Source organism: Balaenoptera musculus, chromosome 14 (genome assembly GCF_009873245.2).
Source record: "Balaenoptera musculus isolate JJ_BM4_2016_0621 chromosome 14, mBalMus1.pri.v3, whole genome shotgun sequence".
NCBI classification, from domain to species: domain Eukaryota; kingdom Metazoa; phylum Chordata; class Mammalia; order Artiodactyla; family Balaenopteridae; genus Balaenoptera; species Balaenoptera musculus.
This window is the reverse complement of record NC_045798.1, coordinates 8464200-8486306: the sequence shown is the minus strand read 5'-3', so window position 1 is coordinate 8486306 and position 22107 is coordinate 8464200. Positions and strand designations below refer to the sequence as shown.

The 22107-nt window shown below is 39.8% G+C and overlaps 1 protein-coding gene across 2 annotated transcripts in view; it reads right to left on the bottom strand.

Moving 5' to 3' along the window:
• The window catches only part of ANAPC5 (anaphase promoting complex subunit 5), a 40737-nt gene that overhangs the window by 9116 nt on the left and 9514 nt on the right, over nt 1–22107 (bottom strand). For both annotated transcript variants that reach the window (XM_036823665.1, XM_036823666.1), the window contains 8 exons: nt 19848–19914; nt 12798–12899; nt 11723–11913; nt 8052–8133; nt 7311–7400; nt 5916–6097; nt 4714–4849; nt 1233–1307 (listed from right to left, as the gene is read on the bottom strand). In XM_036823665.1, the coding sequence (XP_036679560.1) occupies nt 1233–1307; nt 4714–4849; nt 5916–6097; nt 7311–7400; nt 8052–8133; nt 11723–11913; nt 12798–12899; nt 19848–19914 (925 nt within the window). The remainder of the gene's footprint in view (nt 1–1232; nt 1308–4713; nt 4850–5915; nt 6098–7310; nt 7401–8051; nt 8134–11722; nt 11914–12797; nt 12900–19847; nt 19915–22107) is intronic.

Here is a 22107-nt window from a genome sequence, read left to right as displayed (position 1 = left end):
TCTTATGATTTCAAATTCCCTAATTTAGTTAATATTAAACTTGGTAAGGGGAGGAAGAGAAAGAGGCCCCTCGTAATAGTTTTCTTGGCCCCATCAGAGATGGAAATTGGTGCAACAAGGAACAGAGTGCCTAGGACTGCTTTATAAAGTTCATTCCCTCTGCATACAGCATCTTCCCAAAAGGTTATTCAATTCTGGGAGGAAAAGGTTAGAGCTGCCAAGTAGGAGAAAACAGAGTAACAAAACGGAGACCTAATTCTTGATCTATCAAAGGACACTGACGACTTCTTTGCCTATTCCCATACAGTTAGAGATATAAGGAATACTAATTTAAAACCACGAAGACAGGAGTGAAAAAAGCACCCTACTTTTAATCTTTTCTCAGAGTTTATTCCTCAGCCTTCTGGAACGCATTTTACAGAGTCTCCTGTGTTGACCTCAAGGAACCAAGACACGAAGAGGCTGAGGGGAGACTCTAAAATACCCTATTTTGACAATAATACAGTAAAAATGGTATTTTCAAAAATAAATCGGGGCTTCCCTGGTGGCACAGTGGTTGAGAATCCGCCTGCCAGTGCAGGGGATATGGGTTCGAGCCCTCGTCTGGGAAGATCCCACATGCCGCGGAGCAGCTGGGCCCGTGAGCCACAACTACTGAGCCTGCGCGTCTGGAGCCTGTGCTCCGCGACAAGAGAGGCCGCGACAGTGAGAGGCCCGCGCACCGCGATGAAGAGTGGCCCCCGCTCGCCGCAACTGGAGAAAGCCCTCACACAGAAACGAAGACCCAACACAGCCAAAAATAAATAAATAAATAAATAAAAATTAAAAAATAAATAAATAGGGCTTCCCTGGTGGCGCAGTGGTTGAGAATCTGCCTGCCAATGCAGGACACACGGGTTCGAGCCCTGGTCTGGGAGGATCCCACGTGCCGCGGAGCGGCTGGGCCCGTGAGCCACAATTGCTGAGCCTGCGCGTCTGGAGCCTGTGCTCCGCAACGAGAGAGGCCGCGACAGTGAGAGGCCCGCGCACCGCGATGAAGAGTGGCCCCCGCTTGCCACAACTGGAGAAAGCCCTCGCACAGAAACGAAGACCCAACACAGCCAAAAATAAATAAATAAATAAATAAATAAAGTAAACAATGCGTTAAAAAAATAAATAAATAAAAATAAATAAATAAATAAATAAATAAATAAATAAATAAATAAATCGATGACACACAAAAGGCAGGTTACCTGGGCATGCTGACTGTTAGGTGGGAATCGCTCCTTCAAGTGCTTTAACACTTCCGAAGCTGCAGCGAAACAGCCCTAAAATAGAAAGCCACGATTTGTTTAGCACACCTGTGCTGACGCCACGCCTGCTATCCCACTCACAGGACATCGGTATGACTCACCTGTTCTTGGTGCAGCAGCCTGACGACCCTAGGCAGAGACTGTCAAGTATCAAGGGGCCATTTTTTTTAGGCTCTAATGTATTTCACTTGTACATTAAAAAAAAATTTTTTTAACTACACCTGTAATACATGTTCACTCTAGGAAAAGTACTTACGAAATACATGTGAACAACGAGAAAAAGGCAAATTACTTTTAATCCCACCAAAGATAATCACAGTAATTTCTCGGCGCATATCCTTCTGAACTTCTCATATTCACATGAATATAAAACGTATAAGTATTCCAAAAATAGGTATACATACCATTTTTGTAAATTGCCTATTTACCACATGGTAGGTACTCAATAAATATTTTTTGAATGAATGAATCTTTCCAGTGTCAACAAGTACAAATCTATACATCACAGTATTTTATTAGGTAAATAAATTATAGTCCAATCAAAATAATCTCCTTGTTTGGGATATTTTGATTGTTTCCAATTTTTTCCATTTTAAAAATGCTAGAATGTTTATCTTGGTGGATACATCTTTGCATACTTGTCTAATTATTTCCTTAGGATAATACGTTAGAAGTAAAATTGCTGGGCTAAATGGTAGGCACTTTTAAGCTTTTTGATAGGTATATTACTAAATTACCATACAGAAATGTACCAAGTACTCTTATACCAGCATTCTACACCTTTCTCCTCCCCTGATATTTAAGCTTCTTTGCCTTTTTGTTTGATGAAACTGGTTATTTCACTGTGTTAATTTGAATTTCTTTAATGACTAGATTGAAATTTTTCCATGTTTTATAATCATTTATGTTTTTTCTGTGAATACATGTTCACGTCTTTTTTACACTCTTATATTGCTAGAATGTCTATATTATTAAGCCCCCAAAAGCTTTTCAATTTGTCCCTATCCTTTGATCAGGTAGTACATCTTCAGTCTATATAGAAGCTCAGTTAGACCACAGGTGAACTTCTATTTGAAGTGAATTAAGTAGAAAGTATACTGAATTATAATAAAAGTTCACTAATCTTTTTATTCTTGTGATTTTAACTGGCCAATCTTGCCAATTATTTTCATGACTACCACACGGAGTTGGGCATGTGGATCTAGATGGCTGTCAAACCTTCAGGCCAAGTAGAGAGAACAGTGCACACGGCATTACTCCCCCAAAACATTCCTATTGTGACCTGCCATTTCCTGAGGCTGGGAGAGGAATGTGACACGATGAACCAGAGTTACGCAGAAAGAGTAAAGGGGGCTGGATCTCTTAGCACTTCCTCTGGGCTGCAGGAGGAAGCTCGCAAACAGCAGTTCAGACCCCATAACTTCTTTATAGGTTCACCCAAGCCCCAGTCACTACCATAGCAAAGTGCAGCATCCAGTGTATCTAGAGATCAGTTTCAGGACACAACTGGAAGCACAACACAAAGGAAATAAAAGAGCAAATAGAAACTCATGATAAAACTGCCTTCTCCGCAGTTGGCCAAGCTTAATTTCATAGGTGTAAGTCTAACCTGTGTAATTGAAAACGTGACAGTCATCAGCTCAGTGGGTTTATCTACATGGTCAATGTTCTGACACTAGAAAAGTCTTTCTAAGGCAGGTTGAGAAGAGGTGGGGAAAGAGACTGAACTGAAATAAAGTGGCCACTGACTGTCTTCTAGCTGTACAGTCAGAGGTCTCCTAGCACATCCATTGGAGCCAGGCAACAATGGAGTCAGCAGGTCTTTCACATAAGCCCAGAGATGGAAAGATTAATACAGATCCAAAGAGCATGGTATTACCCACAGAAAAAAATCACAGAACTATTAACAACTGACCTCGGAGAAAGCTAAGGCTAAAGAATTGAGCCAAGACCAGATTTTTGTAAAGCGGTTCTCCATTCCAGGAAATGAAGAAATAATTTCTACCCTACCTCACTCAAAGAGAACCAAAGGGAAGTTATTCCACTGTTTAAGCTTGGGGTCAGTGGGGGAATCCTACGTGAAAAAGCCACAAGGGGACACTTTAAATGGGTGGATTGTATGGCATGTGGATTATATCTCAATAAAGTTGTTGGGGGAAAAAAGTCAATGTGAGGCTCACACCAAATACCTAACTGAATGTTCACTGACTCATTTATTACAAATGCTCCACTTAACCAAGGCACCAGCAGAGGAAAAGAATCGACGTTAAAGAGGTCCCAGGACCATTACGAGGGGGGACAGAAGACCAAGAAAGTGATTAATGTGCAACATTCCTGGAGGAAAGCAAACAGCAAGAGCAGCTGGTCTGCTGTTTTCACGTCAGCGTGCTCGGGCGCTGCTTCCCAGATACAGGAAGAGAGCAGCTGAAGGAGGTGCAGGCAGACGCCATCGCCAGAGCCCATCCAAGCCCTTTGTTTACACAGCCACTTAGAGGATTGTAAAATGCTCAAGCACGTCTAGTAGAGAGAAGTGTTCATAGACTTCTGAAAGGGGTGGAAACCACTCAGAGATCTCTAGGATGCAGATTAAGGAATATTGAGTGTTATGATGCAACCTAACGATCACACCGCAGAGGTGGAGAAAATAATATGATCAAGGAAATGTGCTTATAGCTAGGCAGCAGTTAGTTAGTTAGAGGGCTTTACATAAGAGCTTTCCCTGACCTTTTGCCATGGAAGAAGATACTTTTGAGCAAAGGGGAAAGAAAGCCTAGAGCATCATGAGAGACCCTTTAATCAATCCCCTATAAAGAGAATCGTGTGAAATTACTTGGGCTGTAAGTAAAGGTTATGCCCTATGCCAACTGTCTTTCTTTGGAGTCAATCAGAGTTGGGTTGAAGATCTGGCACTGACATTTACTGGCTGTGGGTATGGGACTTAGCTCCCTGGAGCTCAGTTTCTTTTCTGTGAAATAGGGGTGATGATAAAGCTGACCTTATGAGGCTACTGTAAGGAATCAGAAGATGATACATGTAAATCGCTAAGCACAGGGCCCGGCACAGGACAAATGTACAGCAAACCTTAGCTATTGTCATTTTAGCTGTACTCTTATTATGTTCTTCCCTTTCCCAAAAACATACACAGCTCTACTACCCTAAATTTCAAAGACTCCTTTTTATTCCATTTGTTACATAGAAACAGCTGACCTCTTATTCTCTTCCCTGGTGCCGAAAGAGATCAAGTTCAACAAACCTTGCAGACTCCACACCCAGTCCATTTCTACTGGTGGGATTTCACCCTTCCAACCACTTGCATCCAACCAGACCCGTCCAGTGCTTTTCTCAAGCACTAGAGGACAGAAATGGCGGGGCCTACATCGCTCCAGAAGCACAGGGTCCGGCCACCTGCCCACCTGCTCACCTGCTCTGCATGCAGCTCAGCGAGGTGGCACAGCGCCACAGCAAATGACTCCGTGTTGTTCTGCTGCACGCCTGCGTTCACCGACTCTAGGCTGTTCATGCTCAGCAACAGCTGGGCTTGCTGCAGGGCCATGGTGCTGGGGAGGAGACACAGGAGAAGCCCCGTCAGTCAAGAGACACAGGCTGCCCTCAGCCACACCCTACAGTTACCTTGGGTGGAAACAGGAGGAGGTTAAGCCCTTCCGCAGGCTCTGGCTTCGGGGGAGCAGCTGCCTCCCAAAGCCAGTTCTCCTGTCCTCGGGACGAGGAGAGCAGAAAAGCATCCTGGATGTGCAGCCCCAAAGAAAACATGTAGTGGTTACGGCACAGTTGGGAGCTCCAAGCTCCAGACCCCCCCACTGCCTCTAATTTTCCCTGTGGTCACAGTATGTTAATTAGTTTTCACGGGTAAATTCAGACCTGATGCCATCCTGGCACCGGCTGCTCTGACAGTGGAAGCAGTGGCTAGTGTCTGCAGCTGTTTCAGACCACATCGTGCCAAAAATTATTTCAAGTACAAAAACAAGACTGATAAAATAGGCACTTCCTTTCATTACTGAATTCCTAGAAACAGCAGATTGTCTAGGTGAGGTAGCTCCAGGATTAAAAATCTGGTTCAGAAGTTTACTTCCAAGCTACAGGAGGCTACATGGGAATTACACACGAAGCTGGAGACAGTCCAGAGAATACATCCTGGGTAACAGGGAAGCAACTTTCTTTACATAACAGCTTTGGGGTTAAGGGGGTGCTCGGCTTGAGTGACTGCGGCCCACGTCTCCTGCGAACAGGAAGAGAGGTTCCCATCTCAGAGTGCAGGGGCATGGTGCTTGGCGTCAGAGGACCTGGGCTTGAGTCTGGGCTCTGTCACTTGTTAATTCGTTTGTGATCTGGGGCAGATGAGATGTGTGAACCTTGTCCTGTGCATCCTGGAATGGAGATCGCCCCCCAGTTACCTCCCAGAGCAGTTGGGAGGAGTAAATAAAAATGCACATAGGAAAAATCTTGGCAAAGTCTGTGCAAAGTAGAAAATGTTTTAAAATTCTAAAGCATTTTCTTTAATCCCCTGTACAAACAACCTCCATCCATTTGGCTTTCACAGAACCAGTTTGCTGGCTTCTGCTCAACTATAAAAGGATTCGTGCCCTCATAGCCTTGAAGACCCACCTGCGGCCGTAGAGTCTCCAGATGGCTGTTTTCTGTGCGATGCTGATGTCGATGAGCTCTGACAGGCTGTGTTTCCAGTGCAGGAGGTCGGAGTCCTTTAGGGCATCCATAAGTTTGTTTGCTGTCTTCCCAGCAAAAGCTCTCTGCTGAACTAGGGACTGTATTCCCAGAGAGGCGAGGTACTAAGGGGACAGACATACGCACGACTCATGATAGAGATTACGTGACAAAATTTTGTTTTGCTCTTCAGAAATTTGGCATATTTCACATTTCAGCACATGCACAATGACAGCACTATTTAAAAAGAAAGTACCTGTAAGCCTGACCCTGACCCATATGAGATATGTTCCTGAAAAACTGGGGATGGAAGAGAGGGTAATAGTACAATGGGAAGAGCCAGGGCTTTGAAATTAAATGGATCTGGACTTAAGCACTGCCTCTGCCACTTACTGTGTGATCTGGGGCCACTTAGCTTCTTAGACAAGCCCATCTGTAAAATGGGCATCACACCCATCATAAAGAATTATTTTAAGGATTAAAATTAAATAGTATATATCAAACAGTGCTGGGCACATTATGTGGTAAGAGATTAAGAAAGGATGCCTATTATGAGCATAATTATCTTTTCATTAACTTCTGGTATAATTTTCAAGGATGAAAGCTCAACTAAAAAAAGTCCACTTAAATCCGTAACAAAAATTGTGCTTAAGAAGTCTATCATTTATTTTTTAATTTTTTTTAGACAGAATAAGGTTCTTTGAGCAATAGTAGTCTAGATTCTAACAGTCATTACTATTTCATGTGTAGAGACCATGCCCTTTCAATGACCCTCAGTATTTGTCATCGAGGAATATAATTCAGGTCCTTCCCTATTACTCAAAATGAGAAAGGACAAATCTGCTGGTCAGGTTTACTGGTTCCTGGCTTTGTTTATTATTTCAAACAAGGATCAGCAAACTTGTTCTGTAAAGGGCCAGACAGTAAATAATTTAGGTTTTGCAGGCCACATTTGGTCTATGTCGCATATTCTTCTTTGTTTTTTTTCCCCCAACTATTTAAAAATGTAAAACCCATTCTTAGCCTGAGGGCCATACATAAGCAGGCAGTGAGCCAGATCTGGCCCATGGGCTGTAGAGTTTGCCAATCCCTGGTTTAAAAATAAGCCTTCCCTACAAATTTTCTAAATAAATATGTGTAAGTTAGTGTTGATCAATAAACTAAACAAAGATGTCATCAAGTTGATAAATGGAACTTTCACAGATGTTATTAGGATAAAGGGAGCAGAGAGAAACCTACCAAGAGAATTTAGCGGTTTAATAATTAAGGTCATATGAAACTACCAAGAATAAAACCATACCATTTGTTTAAACAATCGCACAGAAAGATGAGCCTTACCGGTAACCCAAAATGTACAGCTTTCTTCACAGAATGTTCTAGAAGAACATAGCTATCAGATCTCTTCTGTCCCAGCACGTAAAGCCAGCTCTGGCAAGAGAAGTCATCAAAATGTATCATAACAATAATAATGGCTAATGTTCTACTGAAAACATCAGCATGGTTGTAGGAACAAATGAACAACAGACAAGATAAATCCTCTAAAATACACTTTCACAAATTATAAACCTAAATGAAACCCATCAAACACATTAAAACCATCAGACTGAAATAATCAAGCCATTTATCTTCTTCACCTCTGAGAGCAGTGAGTGGCAAATGTTCCAGAAAAAAAGCATGAAGCCCCCGTATGGCCTGTAACTGAGAAAGGGAAATTCTCAGGTGGTTGCTGAAGTCTGTGTTCTGCTTGTGCTTGGTGATGATGCTTTGACAGGACAAGGTCTTATCCAGTTACCAGTACTGCAAACACCTTTGTTAATGCCAATGCTTGATGCGGCAGTTTTGCATGGCAAGCTGCATTAAAACTTGTAGACAAGAAATGTCTCCAAAGTAAAATGGACATCAAGAATTAAGAAAGATAAATAAACATGGGTTGCCTTTCCTGAATTTCCCTGACCATCTAACTAGTTTCCCATCACTGCTGAGGACCTCCCAACTGCAAAACAACCCAATTCAAATGGGGCCTTTTGAAGGCCAACTCAACCCAGGGGCAGAACTTCCAAGACAGGAAGGTGGCCTCACCAAGCAATGCTGGAGACACACGTGATCGTTGGACTCCTGGGCAATCCTAATCGCCTCCTGCAGGGCAAGCTCTGCCTGTTGACTAATGACAGACTGAACATTAATAACTCATTAACAACCACAAACATGTACAGGCAACAGTAACAGGAAGTCATCTGTACGGTAATTCACCAGCGTGCAGGCCTCTGGGTTGGAAGTTGAAACCATGGGCTTATTCCCTCAGAGGCACTCTCCTCCCCCAGTGGCAAGAAACAGTAACAGTGGAGATACAGAACATGTCCCTTCTAAGGTGGACTTCTACTAAAAGGGTCATGAAGGAATGGCTTTTCTTCATCCCAGCTCCTAAGATTATTTTTTTAGTTGTCTACTGCTGAGGGGAGGGACAAGGAGAGGATGTAAGATTTTACTTTTCATGCCTTCGCTTCTGCATCATTTGAAAAATTTTTTTAACTATAGGATATGATACTTTTATAATTTTTTCAATCCTAGTTTTTAAAAGTATTTTGAGGATTTTCCCTTCTGAGATGTCTTCTTTCTGCTCATGTGGTTCCCCTCCCTCCGGGATGTGTCCCCCAACCTTGCAACTTCTGTGGAAACTCAGTCAACTGTTCTTGGCCCCACTGGGCCTTCGCTTCTGAAAAAGCCCATAGAAACGCTACCAGCTTGCGGTGCTTAATTAAATACTACTGTGCACCACCCTCTATTTATTTAATCTGTGTTAGTTTTATTTCTTCAACCTGCAGAGGGCACAGAAGTTCTATAAATGCTGGATCACTGAGGATCTCAAAAAAGAATCAGAAATTCTATGGGTAGCACTTACATAGGGAAAAATTTATGTCAAATTTTCTATCAACACGAGCAATAGCCTCACACAATCAATTAAGAGCTGAATTCTTCCTCAATAACTACCTGTTTGAATAAAGAAACCAGATACATTTTTACCTATTTTACATTTCTTTTAAATCCCTTTTAATGCTGAGAGGCACCAGAATATAAGCTATTTGAAGGCAGGAAGCATATCTTTATGCACAGGCCCTCAATAAATATCAGTTGATTTAATTTTGTTGAACATCTGATGACCAAATAAATAATGTTACATTTAGAAAAAAGGCTTTTGGGAGAACTGTATAGATAGTATGCTAAAACAGGACTAAAGAAAGACTATTTTTCTCAGGTAGGAAGAAAAGGTAGATTACCAACACAGAAACTTCAAAGTTTCTGGCAAATCCTTAAAGAACCTATGGTTTTCCATTGCTGCTAATCAGAAAAGCCTCTGATAAAAATTTTCAGTAAAAGAGCAAGAGGCAAACAGGTTGTAATGTCTGAAATGCATTGGCTGTCTACGGTTCGCAAAATGCCAGAGCAGAAAGATCTGTAGCCTCTAAACAACAGCTTCCTATGTCATTCAGTGTAAAAGCCAAAGTCCTTACTTGGGCCTACAGGACCCTAAACTCTCTGACCCCTGCCACCTCTACAACCTAGTTCTCCTCTATTCCCCCCTTACTACAGCACTCTAACCACACTACTTGCTCCTCCTCAAACATGCCCAGTAAATCCTGCCTCAGGGCCTTTGCACTTGCTGTTCTAGCTAAGAAGGACACTCTTTCTTCAGATAATGCACAGATTACTCACTCCCTCAATTCCTTTAAATCTCTATTCAAATATTAAGTTAACAGAGGTAAGGGAGGGCCGAGTTGCTACCTTACTATTGAAACAGAAATTTACAAATTGACGAATAAGTGATTTGTGTGTATATCTGGAAGAGGAGTGTTACTTATGAAAACAACAGTACTCCCCATCATCATTCTCTAATCCTTTATCCTGACCTATCACTACCTGATACATTATAATTATGTTCAGTGCTGTTTATTATTTATTTCCCCCACTGTAAGCTCCATGAGAACAGGGGTATTTTTTTTCCTTTTTTTTTTCACTCCTGATCCCCAGCACCTAGTGCCTAGTACATAGTAGACGCTCAATAAGCAACTATAAAGATTTTCAAGAAATCTCCACAATCCTATTAGCTAAGTGAGAAAGATTTATACAAGCCCATAGCTCCAGGACTAAAAATAAAGAAGCCTGGAGTTGAGTAAATCAGAAATTAATTAGTAATTAATTCCATACAGTTAGCTGCCTATCCACTGATAATATTGTAAATATAGAGAAATTCATCAACACGTTAATTACTTGTATCTAGCAGACTGCATACAAATTTCCAAACCCTAGGGCAAGCTGTGTGTGTAACACAGAGATAGGTTACTGGCAAATACTACAAATGGTGCTCCTATTTATTATGAGTACATAAAACATGAACGGCCCTGATCAAAGAGGTTATTAAAGCTGGGCAGAAAAAAAGAAGTTGACTCTTAAAAGATAATATGGAATCTCACAAAATCATGAAGTTCAGAGTAGCCTTAAACATTTTTTGGTTCAAGTATCAATCTGACACTTGGATTCCCTTAATGTCACCCCTGCTGCACACATGAGCACTCTGCTGACACCTTCCTCAGAGGGTTCCATACAAGGAAACCTCCTCCTTATAAGGAGCAAAAAATGTTTTGCCCTTTAACTTGCACTTACCAGCTCCCAATCTTCTCTAGTAGTCACACCCTCGATCAATCTAAGCCCTTTTCACATGACCTTCACTACAGGAAGATGTCGAACACATGCTTGGCTAAATCATTTCTTTTCCAGGCTAAACATTCTCACATCCTTCCCACACTATTTAAATGACATGGCTTTGAATGCCTCCAGTGAGACTGTCCCCCCCACAAGCTCCAGCTTGTCTATGCCCCTTTTAAAATGTGACAACCAGAAGTTAATGGAATTTCCTGGTTGTTGCCTGGGCCATAGAGCAAGGGGTAGAAGTCTCAATTCTTGAACTTGAGACACTATACTTCCATTAATACACTCTAGTCTCTATTCAAAGATGCCTGTGGTAGAAACCATATTTTTCTTAAATGGGAAAAAGCCACACAGGAGGCAGAGAGACTCTTTCAATTAGTAATTTCCTACCTTTTCACCATTATTCACATTATTTCATTATTTCCAAAATAGCCTCCATATTTTGGAAGTTTTTATCCCCTTAACTCTTTACTAAATAATAACTGATCAATTTCCTATTTTTATTTATTAAAATCACAGGCATATCTTAGCAATGGCATAAGTCAGTGTCACGCACTGAGCTGCCTGAATTCTAACCAAAAGCACAAACGTGACGTTCAGTAAGCCATGCAGTCTTTTATGCAGTAAAGACACAACTTCCTTTTGGCTTTTTGAAATACTGAAAATAACTTTTACATCCCCATTATTACCTCTGAAAAATCCTGTTGGGAATCTCTGGCCTAATGACCTAATTTCCTTTTAATTCAGTGGCCGTTATTCTTAGAAGTAAAGAAAGAAAGAGGCCGTGTACTTGGATGGTAATGCTAAATAGTGACACCAGGGGGCAGACTCTTTAGGCAGAAGGTTTTCATTAACTTCTGTTCACTGCAAAAAGCTTTCTTCTTTAGAAGTTATTGACAAGTCCAGGTTGAACAGGCTCTTTCTTTTCTCCTTTTCCTTCTTTTTTTTTTTTTTAAATACAGCATATTAAAAAGAAAATACATCTCAATTAACATTTGAGAGATAATTTCTTCAATTTCCGCATGAACAAAAGTCTATAAACTTACTAGTGACCAAAGCGGCAGTGCAGGGCGGCCAGGTTCAGAGCAGCGTATCTCAAGCTCCGGCCATAGCCCTCTTCCCCGTTACTTTTGCTTTCGGCTCCAGTAAGAATCAGGCGGTCAAAATAATGAAGGAGGCTGTGTGTTGAACTGAAAACATCTTGGACCCGGAGGTTGTTTAAGTAGCTGAGGTAGTGCTAAAACAAGAAACAATTAACATATTTTAAATGCTCTGCTTCCTCTTGTGTAATATTAATTCAGAGAGGTCCACTGGCTGCAAACACCTGTGTATCCCCTACCATTTTAACAAGATGGTCATAGTTTAGCTTAATCTTTTCCCCACAGGCAGGATTAAATAGGCTTAAGATACATTAGCTGGTTTGGGTACCCTTTCCCCCCAGAAGGTGTACGCAAACGAAAAAAGGGAATTCCATTAGAATTTGTGACAGAGTTTTATCCTAAATATTCATCCACTATGCCACTGGTTATATTAGTATCCATGGGTGATATGTGAGGATGGAGGGGGAATCACCTAGCTCAGGTATTAAGGAATAGTGTGAGTACAAAACTAAAGATCTTAAAACTTGAATTCAGGGCTTCCCTGGTGGCACAGTGGTTAAGAATCCGCCTCCCAATGCAGGGGACACGGGTTCGAGCCCTGGTCCGGGAAGATCCCACATGTCGCAGAGCAACTAAGCCTGTGCGCCACAACTACTGAGCCTGCGCTCTAGAGCCCATGAGCCACAACTACTGAGCCTGCGTGCCGCAACTAATGAAGCCCATGCATCTAGAGCCCGTGCTCTGCAACAAGAGAAGCCACCGCAATGAGAAGCCCATGCACCACAACGAAGAGTAGCCCCCGCTCGCCACAACTAGAGAAAGAAATCCCCCCCGGGCCAGTAGGGGTGGAGGTGGGAGGGAAAGCTTTGCAACCTAGGCTGAGTCGTTTACGTGCCAACAACATGATTTCTTTCCAAGAACCCGGGTCATTCGGCCAATCCTCATTTGCACAACTACTCAATAGGAAGAGCAGTCCTGTCCCTGCTTTCCAACTTAGCAACAAATTCTGGAAAAGACTCACCGCTTCAGCAAAATCAGGATTAAATTTCAACAAGTTGTTCAACTCTTTCTGCAAAGAAGCTGGAGTGAGGGCTTTAGTCTCATCATTCTTTAACAAAGAAGCCTGAAATTTTAAAATGACAACTCAGTAGAAAGAAATGGCCAATAAACATATGGACATGTATACTAAATAGCATCATCTGATTACTTTTTTTTCTGCACGTACACTCTCCTCTTAACCATGCAGAACACTGTTTCCTCTTCCAGGAATTCTAAGCTTCCCAACCACCCATCCACATAGTCTTCCATGCAAACTCCTGCTGAGCCTTCAGGGCCCAATTTAGATTTCAGCCATCTGCTTCTATCACCTTCTAAACTAGATAAGGTCCTATAAGTACCTACATGTTCCCACAAGCTCCCTGCACTAACCCTTCCTGCAGTACTTATCAAATTATATTAAAAGTACCAGCTGACCCCACCCCCAGACTGTAAGTGCCTTCAAGGCAGGAAGTATGTATCTCCAGCCTGGCAAAGGGAGATACACAATTGCCCTACTCCTGGTTATCTGTTTTATAGGGATGGTACCAGCAATGATTATATAAAAATGTAGAAAATGACTTCTAAATTAATGATTAGTACTTAACTGGGTTATGGGCTCTTCTATTTTAGCTAGACAAATTTTTCTTTATGAGTAATAATAATTTCTACTTATATTTGAATTCATTATATCATTATAGAAGATTCCAAAAATATGGAAAAGCATACAGAAGAAAACAAAAATCATCTGTAATCCTTCCACCCAGAAATAACACTATTTTTATGTCAGTGTATCTCATTCCAGTCTTTTTTCTGTGTGTGTGTGTGTCTGTACATATGTATGTGTTTATACATATATATATGCATACTTTTTTAACAAAGTGAGAATATATCATTTTATTACCTGCTTTTTTCATGTAATAATATATTATAAATTTGTCTCATCATCAAATGGTCTTTGAAACTACAATTTTTTAAGCAAAAGTATTAACCCTTTGTCATAGGTATTGCAAATCCTTTTTCCCATTTTGTTGTTTGAGTTTTAATTTTGTTAGAACATGTACTGACATGTAGATGTTTTTCATTCTTATGCTGAAAAATCAAACAATCTCCTATGTGTTTTCTTCCACAGCTTTTATGTTTAGAAAGTCTTTCCCCACCCAGAGATCAGTTAAAAGTTAATATGTAACATTCACAGAGGGATGGAGAGGATGAAAAGGCAGAGGGCTATGTACCAGATGAAGGAACAAGATAAAACCCCAGAAAAACAACTAAATGAAGTGGAGATAGGCAACCTTCCAGTAAAAGAATTCAAAATAATGATAGTGAAGATGATCCAGGACCTCGGAAAAAAAATGGAGGCAAAGATTGAGAAGATGCAAGAAATGTTTAACAAAGATCTAGAAGAATTAAAGAACAAACAAACAGAGATGAACAACACAATAACTGAAATGAAAAATACACTAAAAGGAATCAGTAGCAGAATAACTGAGGCAGAAGAACGGATAAGTGACCTGGAAGACAGAATGGTGGAATTCACTGCTGCGGAACAGAATAAAGAAAAAAGAATGAAAAGAAATGAAGACAGCCTAAGAGACCTCTGGGACAACATTAAACGCAACAACATCCGCATTATAGGGGTCCCAGAAGGAGAAGAGAGAGAGAAAGGACCAGAGAAAATATCTGAAGAGATTATAGTCGAAAACATCCCTAACATGGGAAACGAAATAGCTACCCAAGTCCAGGAAGCGCAGAGACTCCCATACAGGATAAATCCAAGGAGAAACATGCCGAGACACATAGTAATCAAACTGGCAAAAATTAAAGACAAAGAAAAATTATTGAAAGCAGCAAGAGAAAAACGACAAATAACATACAAGGGAACTCCCATAAGGTTAACAGGTGATTTCTCAGCAGAAACTCTACAAGCCAGAAGGGAGTGGCATGACATACTTAAAGTGATGAAAGGGAAGAACCTACAACCGAGATTACCCAGCAAGGATCTCATTCAGATTCGATGGAGAAATCAAAAGTTTTACAGATAAGCAAAAGCTAAGAGAATTCAGCACCACCAAACCAGACCTACAACAAATGCTAAAGGAACTTCTCTAAGTGGGAAACACAAAAGAAGGATCTACAAAAACAAACCCAAAACAATTAAGAAAATGGTAATAGGAACATACATATCGATAACTACCTTAAATGTGAATGGATTAAATGCTCCAACCAAAAGACACAGGTTTGCTGAATGGATACAAAAACAAGACCCATATATATGCTGTCTACAAGAGATCCACTTCAGACCTAGGGACACATACAGACTGAAAGTGAGGGGATGGAAAAAGATATTCCATGCAAATTTAAATCAAAAGAAAGCTGAGGTAGCAATCCTCATATCAGATAAAATAGACTTTAAAATAAAGAATGTTACAAGAGACAAGGAAGGACACTACATAATGATCAAGGGATCAATCCAAGAAGAAGATAGAACAATTATAAATATATATGCACCCAACATAGGAGCATCTCAATACATAAGGCAACTGCTAACAGCTATAAAATAGGAAATCGACAGTAACACAGTAATAGTGGGGGACTTTAACACCTCACTTACACCAATGGACAGATCATCCAAACAGAAAATGAACAAGGAAACACAAGCTTTAAATGACACAATAGACCAGATAGGTTTAATTGATATTTATAGGACATTCCATCCAAAAACAGCAGATTACACTTTCTTCTCAAGTGCGCACGGAACATTCTCCAGGATAGATCACATCTTGGGTCACAAATCAAGCCTTGGTAAATTTAAGAAAATTGAAATCATATCAAGCATCTTTTCTGACCACAACGCTATGAGATTAGAAATCAATTACAGAGAAAAAAACGTAAAAAACACAAACACATGGAGGCTAAACAATACATTACTAAATAACCAAGAGATCACTGAAGAAATCAAAAAACACCTAGAGACAAATGATAATGAAAACACGACAATCCAAAACCTATGGGATGTAGCAAAAGCAGTTCTAAGAGGGAAGTTTATATTAATACAAGCCTACCTCAAGATACAAGAAAAATCTCAAATAAACAACCTAACCTTACACCTAAAGGAACTAGAGAAAGAAGAAACAAAACCCAAAGTTAGCAGAAGGAAAGAAATCATAAAGATCAGAGCAGAAATAAATGAAATAGAAACAAAGAAAACAATAGCAAAGATCAATAAAACTAAAAGCTGGTTCTTTGAGAAGATAAACAAAATTGATAAACCATTAGCCAGACTCATCAAGAAAAAGAGGGAGAGGACTCAAATCAATAAAATTAGAAATGAAAAAGGAGAAGTTACAGCAGACACTGCAGAAATACAAAGCATCCTAAGAGAATACTACAAGCAACTCTATGCCAATAAAATGGAGAACCTGGAAGAAATGGACAAATTCTTAGAAAGGGATAACCTTCCAAGACTGAACCAGGAAGAAACAGAAAATATGAACAGACCAATCACAAGTAATGAAATTGAAACTGTGATTAAAAATCTTCCAACAAACAAAAGTCCAGGACCAGATGGCTTCACAGGTGAATTCTACCAAACATGTAGAGAAGAGCTAACACCCATCCTTCTCAAACTCTTCCAAAAAATTGTGGAGGAAGGAACATTCCCAAACACATTCTGTGAGGCCACCATCACCCTGATCACAAAACCAGACAAAGGTACTACAAAAAAAGAAAATTACAGACCAATATCATTGATGAATATAGATGCAAAAATCCTCAACAAAATCCTAGCAAACAGAATCCAACAACACATTAAAAGGATCATACACCATGATCAAGTGGGATTTATCCCAGGGATGCAAGGATTCTTCAATATACGCAAATCAATCCATGTGATACACCATATTAACAAATTGAAGAATAAAAACCATATGATCATCTTAATAGATGCAGAAAAATCTTTTGACAAAATTCAACACCCATTTATGATAAAAACTCTCCAGAAAGTGGGCATAGAGAGAACCTACTTCAACATAATAAAGGCCATATACGACAAACCCACAGCAAACATCATTCTTAATGGTGGAAAACTGAAAGCATTTCCTCTAAGATCAGGAAAAAGACAAGGATGTCCACTCTCACCACTATTATTCAACATAGTTTTGGAAGTCCTAGCCATGGCAATCAGAGAAGAAAAAGAAATAAAAGGAATACAAATTGGAAAAGAAGAAGTAAAACTGTCACTGTTTGAAGATGACATGATACTATACATAGAGAATCCTAAAGATGCCACCAGAAAACTACTAGAGCTAATCAATGAATTTGGCAAAGTTGCAGGATACAAAATTAATGCACAGAAATCTCTTGCATTCCTATACACTAATGATGAAAAATCTGAAAGAGAAATTAAGAAGACACTCCCATCTACCATTTCAACAAAAAGAATAAAATACTTAGGAATAAACCTACCTAGGGAGACAAAAGACCTGTATGTAGAAAACTATAAGACACTGATGAAAGAAATTAAAGATGATATCAACAGATGGAGAGATATACCATGTTCTTGGATTGGAAGAATCAATATTGTGAAAATGACTATACTACCCAAAGCAATCTACAGATTCAATGCAATCCCTATCAAATTACCAATGGCATTTTTTACAGAACTAGAACAAAAAATCTTAAAATTTGTATGGAGACACAAAAGACCCTGAATAGCCAAAGCAGTCTTGAGGGAAAAAAACAGAGCTGGAGGAATCAGATTCCCTGACTTCAGACTACACTACAAAGCTACAGTAATCAAGACAATATGGTACTGGCACAAAAACAGAAATATAGATCAATGGAACAGGATAGAAAGCCCCGAGATAAACCCACACACCTATGGCCAACGAATCTAAGACAAAGGAGGCAAAGATATACAATGCAGAAAAGACAGTCTCTTCAATAAGTGGTGCTGGGAAAACTGGACAGCTACATGTAAAAGAATGAAATTAGAACACTCCCTAACACCATATACAAAAATAAACTCAAAATGGATTAGAGACCTAAATGTAGGACCGGACACTATAAAACTCTTAGAGGAAAACATAGGAAGAACACTCTTTGACATAAATCACAGCAAGATCTTTTTTGATCCACCTCCTAGAGTAATGGAAATAAAAACAAAAATAAACAAATGGGACCTAATGAAACTTAAAAGCTTTTGCAAAGCAAAGGAAACTACAAACAAGATGAAAAGACAACCCTCAGAATGGGAGAAAATATTTGCAAATGAATCAACGGACAAAGGATTAATCTCCAAAATATATAAACAGCTCATGCAGCTCAATATTAAAGAAACAAACAACCCAATCCAAAAATGGGCAGAAGACCTAAATAGACATTTCTCCAAAGAGGACATACACACAGCCAAGAAGCACATGAAAAGCTGCTCAACATCACTAATTATTAGAGAAATGCAAATCAAAACTACAATGAGGTATCACCTCACACCAGTTAGAATGGGCATCATCAGAAAATCTAAAAACGACAAATGCTGGAGAGGGTGTGGAGAAAAGGGAACCCTCTTCCACTGTTGGTGGGAATGTAAATTGATACAGCCACTATGGAGAACAGTATGGAGGTTCCTTAAAAAACTAAAAGTAGAATTACCATATGACCCAGCAATCCCACTACTGGGCATATACCCAGAGAAAACCATAATTCAAAAAGACACATGCACCCCAATGTTCATTGCAGCACTATTTACAATAGCCAGGTCATGGAAGCAACCTAAATGCTCATGGACAGACGAGTGGATAAAGAAGATGTGGTACATATATACAATGGAATATTACTCAGCCATAAAAAGGAACGAAATTGGGTCATTTGTAGAGACATGGATGAATCTAGAGACTGTCACACAGAGTGAAGTAAGTCAGAAAGAGAAAAACAAATATCGCATATTAATGCATATATGTGGAACCTAGAAAAATGGTACAGATGAACCAGTCTGCAGGGCAAAAATTGAGACACAGATGTAGAGAACAAACGTATGGACACCAAGGGGGGGAAAGCCGTGGGGGGGTGGGGGTGGTGGGATGAACTGGGCGATTGGGATTGACGTGTATACACTGATGTATATAAAATGGATGACTAATAAGAACCTGCTGTATAAAAAAATAAATAAAATAAAATTCAAAAAAAAAAAGTTAATATGTAGTTCCTCCTGGTCTAATTATAACCTTAAATGTTTAGTTAAGCCTTTAATCCATGTGTAAAGTACTGAGGTGCAAAGATGAGGTGAAGATCCAGGTCTATTTTTTCCTCTACAGTTAACCAATTGTCTAGATGAGTTTTTCTAATCTGTTTAAAATTCATCTGCAGGGGTGATTTTATCACCTGCATCTAGATCTAAACATTATATCTTTCTGCAGAAAGAAAATTAATAACAAAAATAGGGAAAACTAGAAAAGTAGAGCAAAAATCAAAATTCTATGCTGAAAATAACATGGGAGAAAAACATTCAGCTTATATGACCAAAAAAAAGGAAAAAGTATGGCTCAAAAACACCAGTAAGAAATGTCTGGGGTAAAAGTGTACCGATGCTTGCAACTTGAAATGTATCAAAAAATAAGATGAAATGGTGGCTATATGGGTAGATATATGATAAACAGAGCAAAATATTAATTGTAGGATCTAGATGATGTGTATATGGGCATTCACTATATAATGCTTTTCAATTTGTATTTCTGTTTGAAAATGTCCATGATAAAGTGTTGGGGAAAAGGGAAGTCTTCTAAATCACATTTTTGGGCTGTGTTAGTCACACACCATTACTAAATGAACATGCATTATGACCCTAACAGAGAAATAAAATCACACAGAAAATAGGAAGGGACACATAGCTACAACTGCATTGTTAGTAAAGAAAAACTGACCAAGAATAAGAATAATGCTGTTTCACTAATAAACCTACTCACATAACAAATATATGCCATGACATATAATGTCACAGGATTAAAAAAAAAAATTCATGACCAATTACAGAACATACCTGTTGAGAAAGAAAAAATTCTGCTTGTTTTTGGGACAGAGGCCCACTGCAAGATACCTCCTCTTCTCTGGAAAAAAACAAATCAAAACTAATAAAGAATTACACAATAGTGAAAATGATAATGCTTTACAAAGTCAAATAGATTCTTCATCAGAAAAGTTAAAAAACTTTTAAAATTAATTCTCTCTTCTCAGGAATAGAAAAGACATGCTTAAAAAGTGATGTTGAATGACCTGCCGAAGTTCACATGATATAATTATGGACAGATGTAGATCTCAACTGTACATAGCCTCCAGCATGATCTTTCTAAAATGCAAGTCTATCGTCCCTGATTTAAAGCCCTCCTGTGGTATCTCATCACCTTCCAGAATAAAGTCTGCACTGCTTAGCAGGGCAGGTGCAATGCTTCCTGAGTGCTCCTACCTCTCTCCTCTGCCTTCTCTTTCTCACCCACACCCCAGCCCTGATGAACTCCTTACAGTCTCCTATCATGCCAAGATGCCCCCCTGCTTCCTCAACCTGCAGGGCACATTTTCCATCCACTGTTGCACTGTTGTACCATCCGTCATTCAAGAATACCTCAAGTGTCATATCCTCCAAGAATCTATCCTGACCTCTCTCATTTGAGCTCCCACTGTCTCCCAGAGATAGGGATCACTGCATCTAGCACTGCCACACTGTCTGTTCGTACCTATATTTGTATATGAACACCCAGTCCGTGCCCAGGCACACAGTGGGCACTCAGAGTTTGGGAAATGAATGAATAAAAAGTCTCTAACTCCTCGCTACACATATAAGATGGTGCCGTATTCAAGAACAAGAAAAAGAGGACTTATCTAAGAAATAACCATTTGCCTAGAAGTTTAGATCACACAGAACCAACAAACAAGAAATATATAAATCTAGACTTGAGAAATCTATACATGCACAAACAGTCTTATTTTTGAGAGCAAAGTATGAATAATACCCTTTTGCCACATGACTGAATAAATGGCTTCTCTATACAGGATTACAATAAGTAGAAAAATCAATATTTACTCATCAATAATATTTTTATAAGCACTCTGTGTCTAATACAGCAGTTCTCAAACTGTTTCATGCAAACAATATGTAAACAGGTATTCCAAAAGAAAAAAAAAAATGCTGCTGAGGTTAAATCACTTGGGGAAAGCTGTACACCCTCTCTTCCTTGGGAGATTCATGATACACATTAGAGAAATCCAACAGAGAGACACTTTATTCACTTTTGTTTAATGTACCATTTACCAAACTCATTTGAATGAAGAATCCTTTCCTCACATCTCTCAAGAAGCAGTAGTGTTCCACAGAAAACACTTTGGCAAGAGCTGCTCTAATATTCTCTTGGTTACATTTCTGATACAAGGCAGCAAGCATATCAGATTCTACAGGTATCGGAGCTGCCAAGGACCAGCCCTGACCAGCGTAACAAAGATCAGCGAAATAACAGTGACCTAGAGGGAAATGGAAAGAAAATTCACAGGCCAAGTTCTTAAATGGAAAACAGCTAAGTGTCTGGGCAATAAGAAGCCCTTTTCTCTTAACATATCCTTCAAAGAAAGTAAGCCCAAGGCTTGAAATAAATATGACTATACACAAAAAGGCTAGAGACAGACAAGGATCTGAATGAAATGGGACACACCACTCCCGGTCCCACCCTCCTCTAAGGTCCATGATGCTCACTGTTACCAAATGCTTTATTTACTTAAACCCTTCCCCCAAAAAAGATTTGAGGTAGCTTATAACACAGGACACAAGAACAATAAGGTTAATAAAACAGAAAGAGAAAACCAGAATCACATAAAGCAAAATTGCTACAAATGAAGGTAAACACATTTGCTATAAATGAAGAACAAGATTGGCTCTGGCTTCCATGGTGGCAACAACGGCCGACGTGAACAAGCTTGGGAAGAGCAAGTAAAAATACCATGGCCCAAACCATCCTTTTACTGACTCCTTCTTTGCCTCCTCAGGGCCTCAAACACATGCCAGAGAAAGTAACTCTTAAAAAGCCACAAAGGGGGACTTCCCTAGTGGTCGAGTGGCTAAGACTCCATGCTCCCAATTCAGGGAGCCCAGGTTCGATCCCTGGTCAGGGAACTAAACCCCGCATGCCGCAACTAAAAGTCTGGCATGCCACAACTAAAGGTCCTGTACGTGGCAACGAAGATCCCGAGGGCCACAACTAAGACCCAGCGCAGCCGAATAAATAAATTTAAAAAAAAAAAGCCACAAATGTATT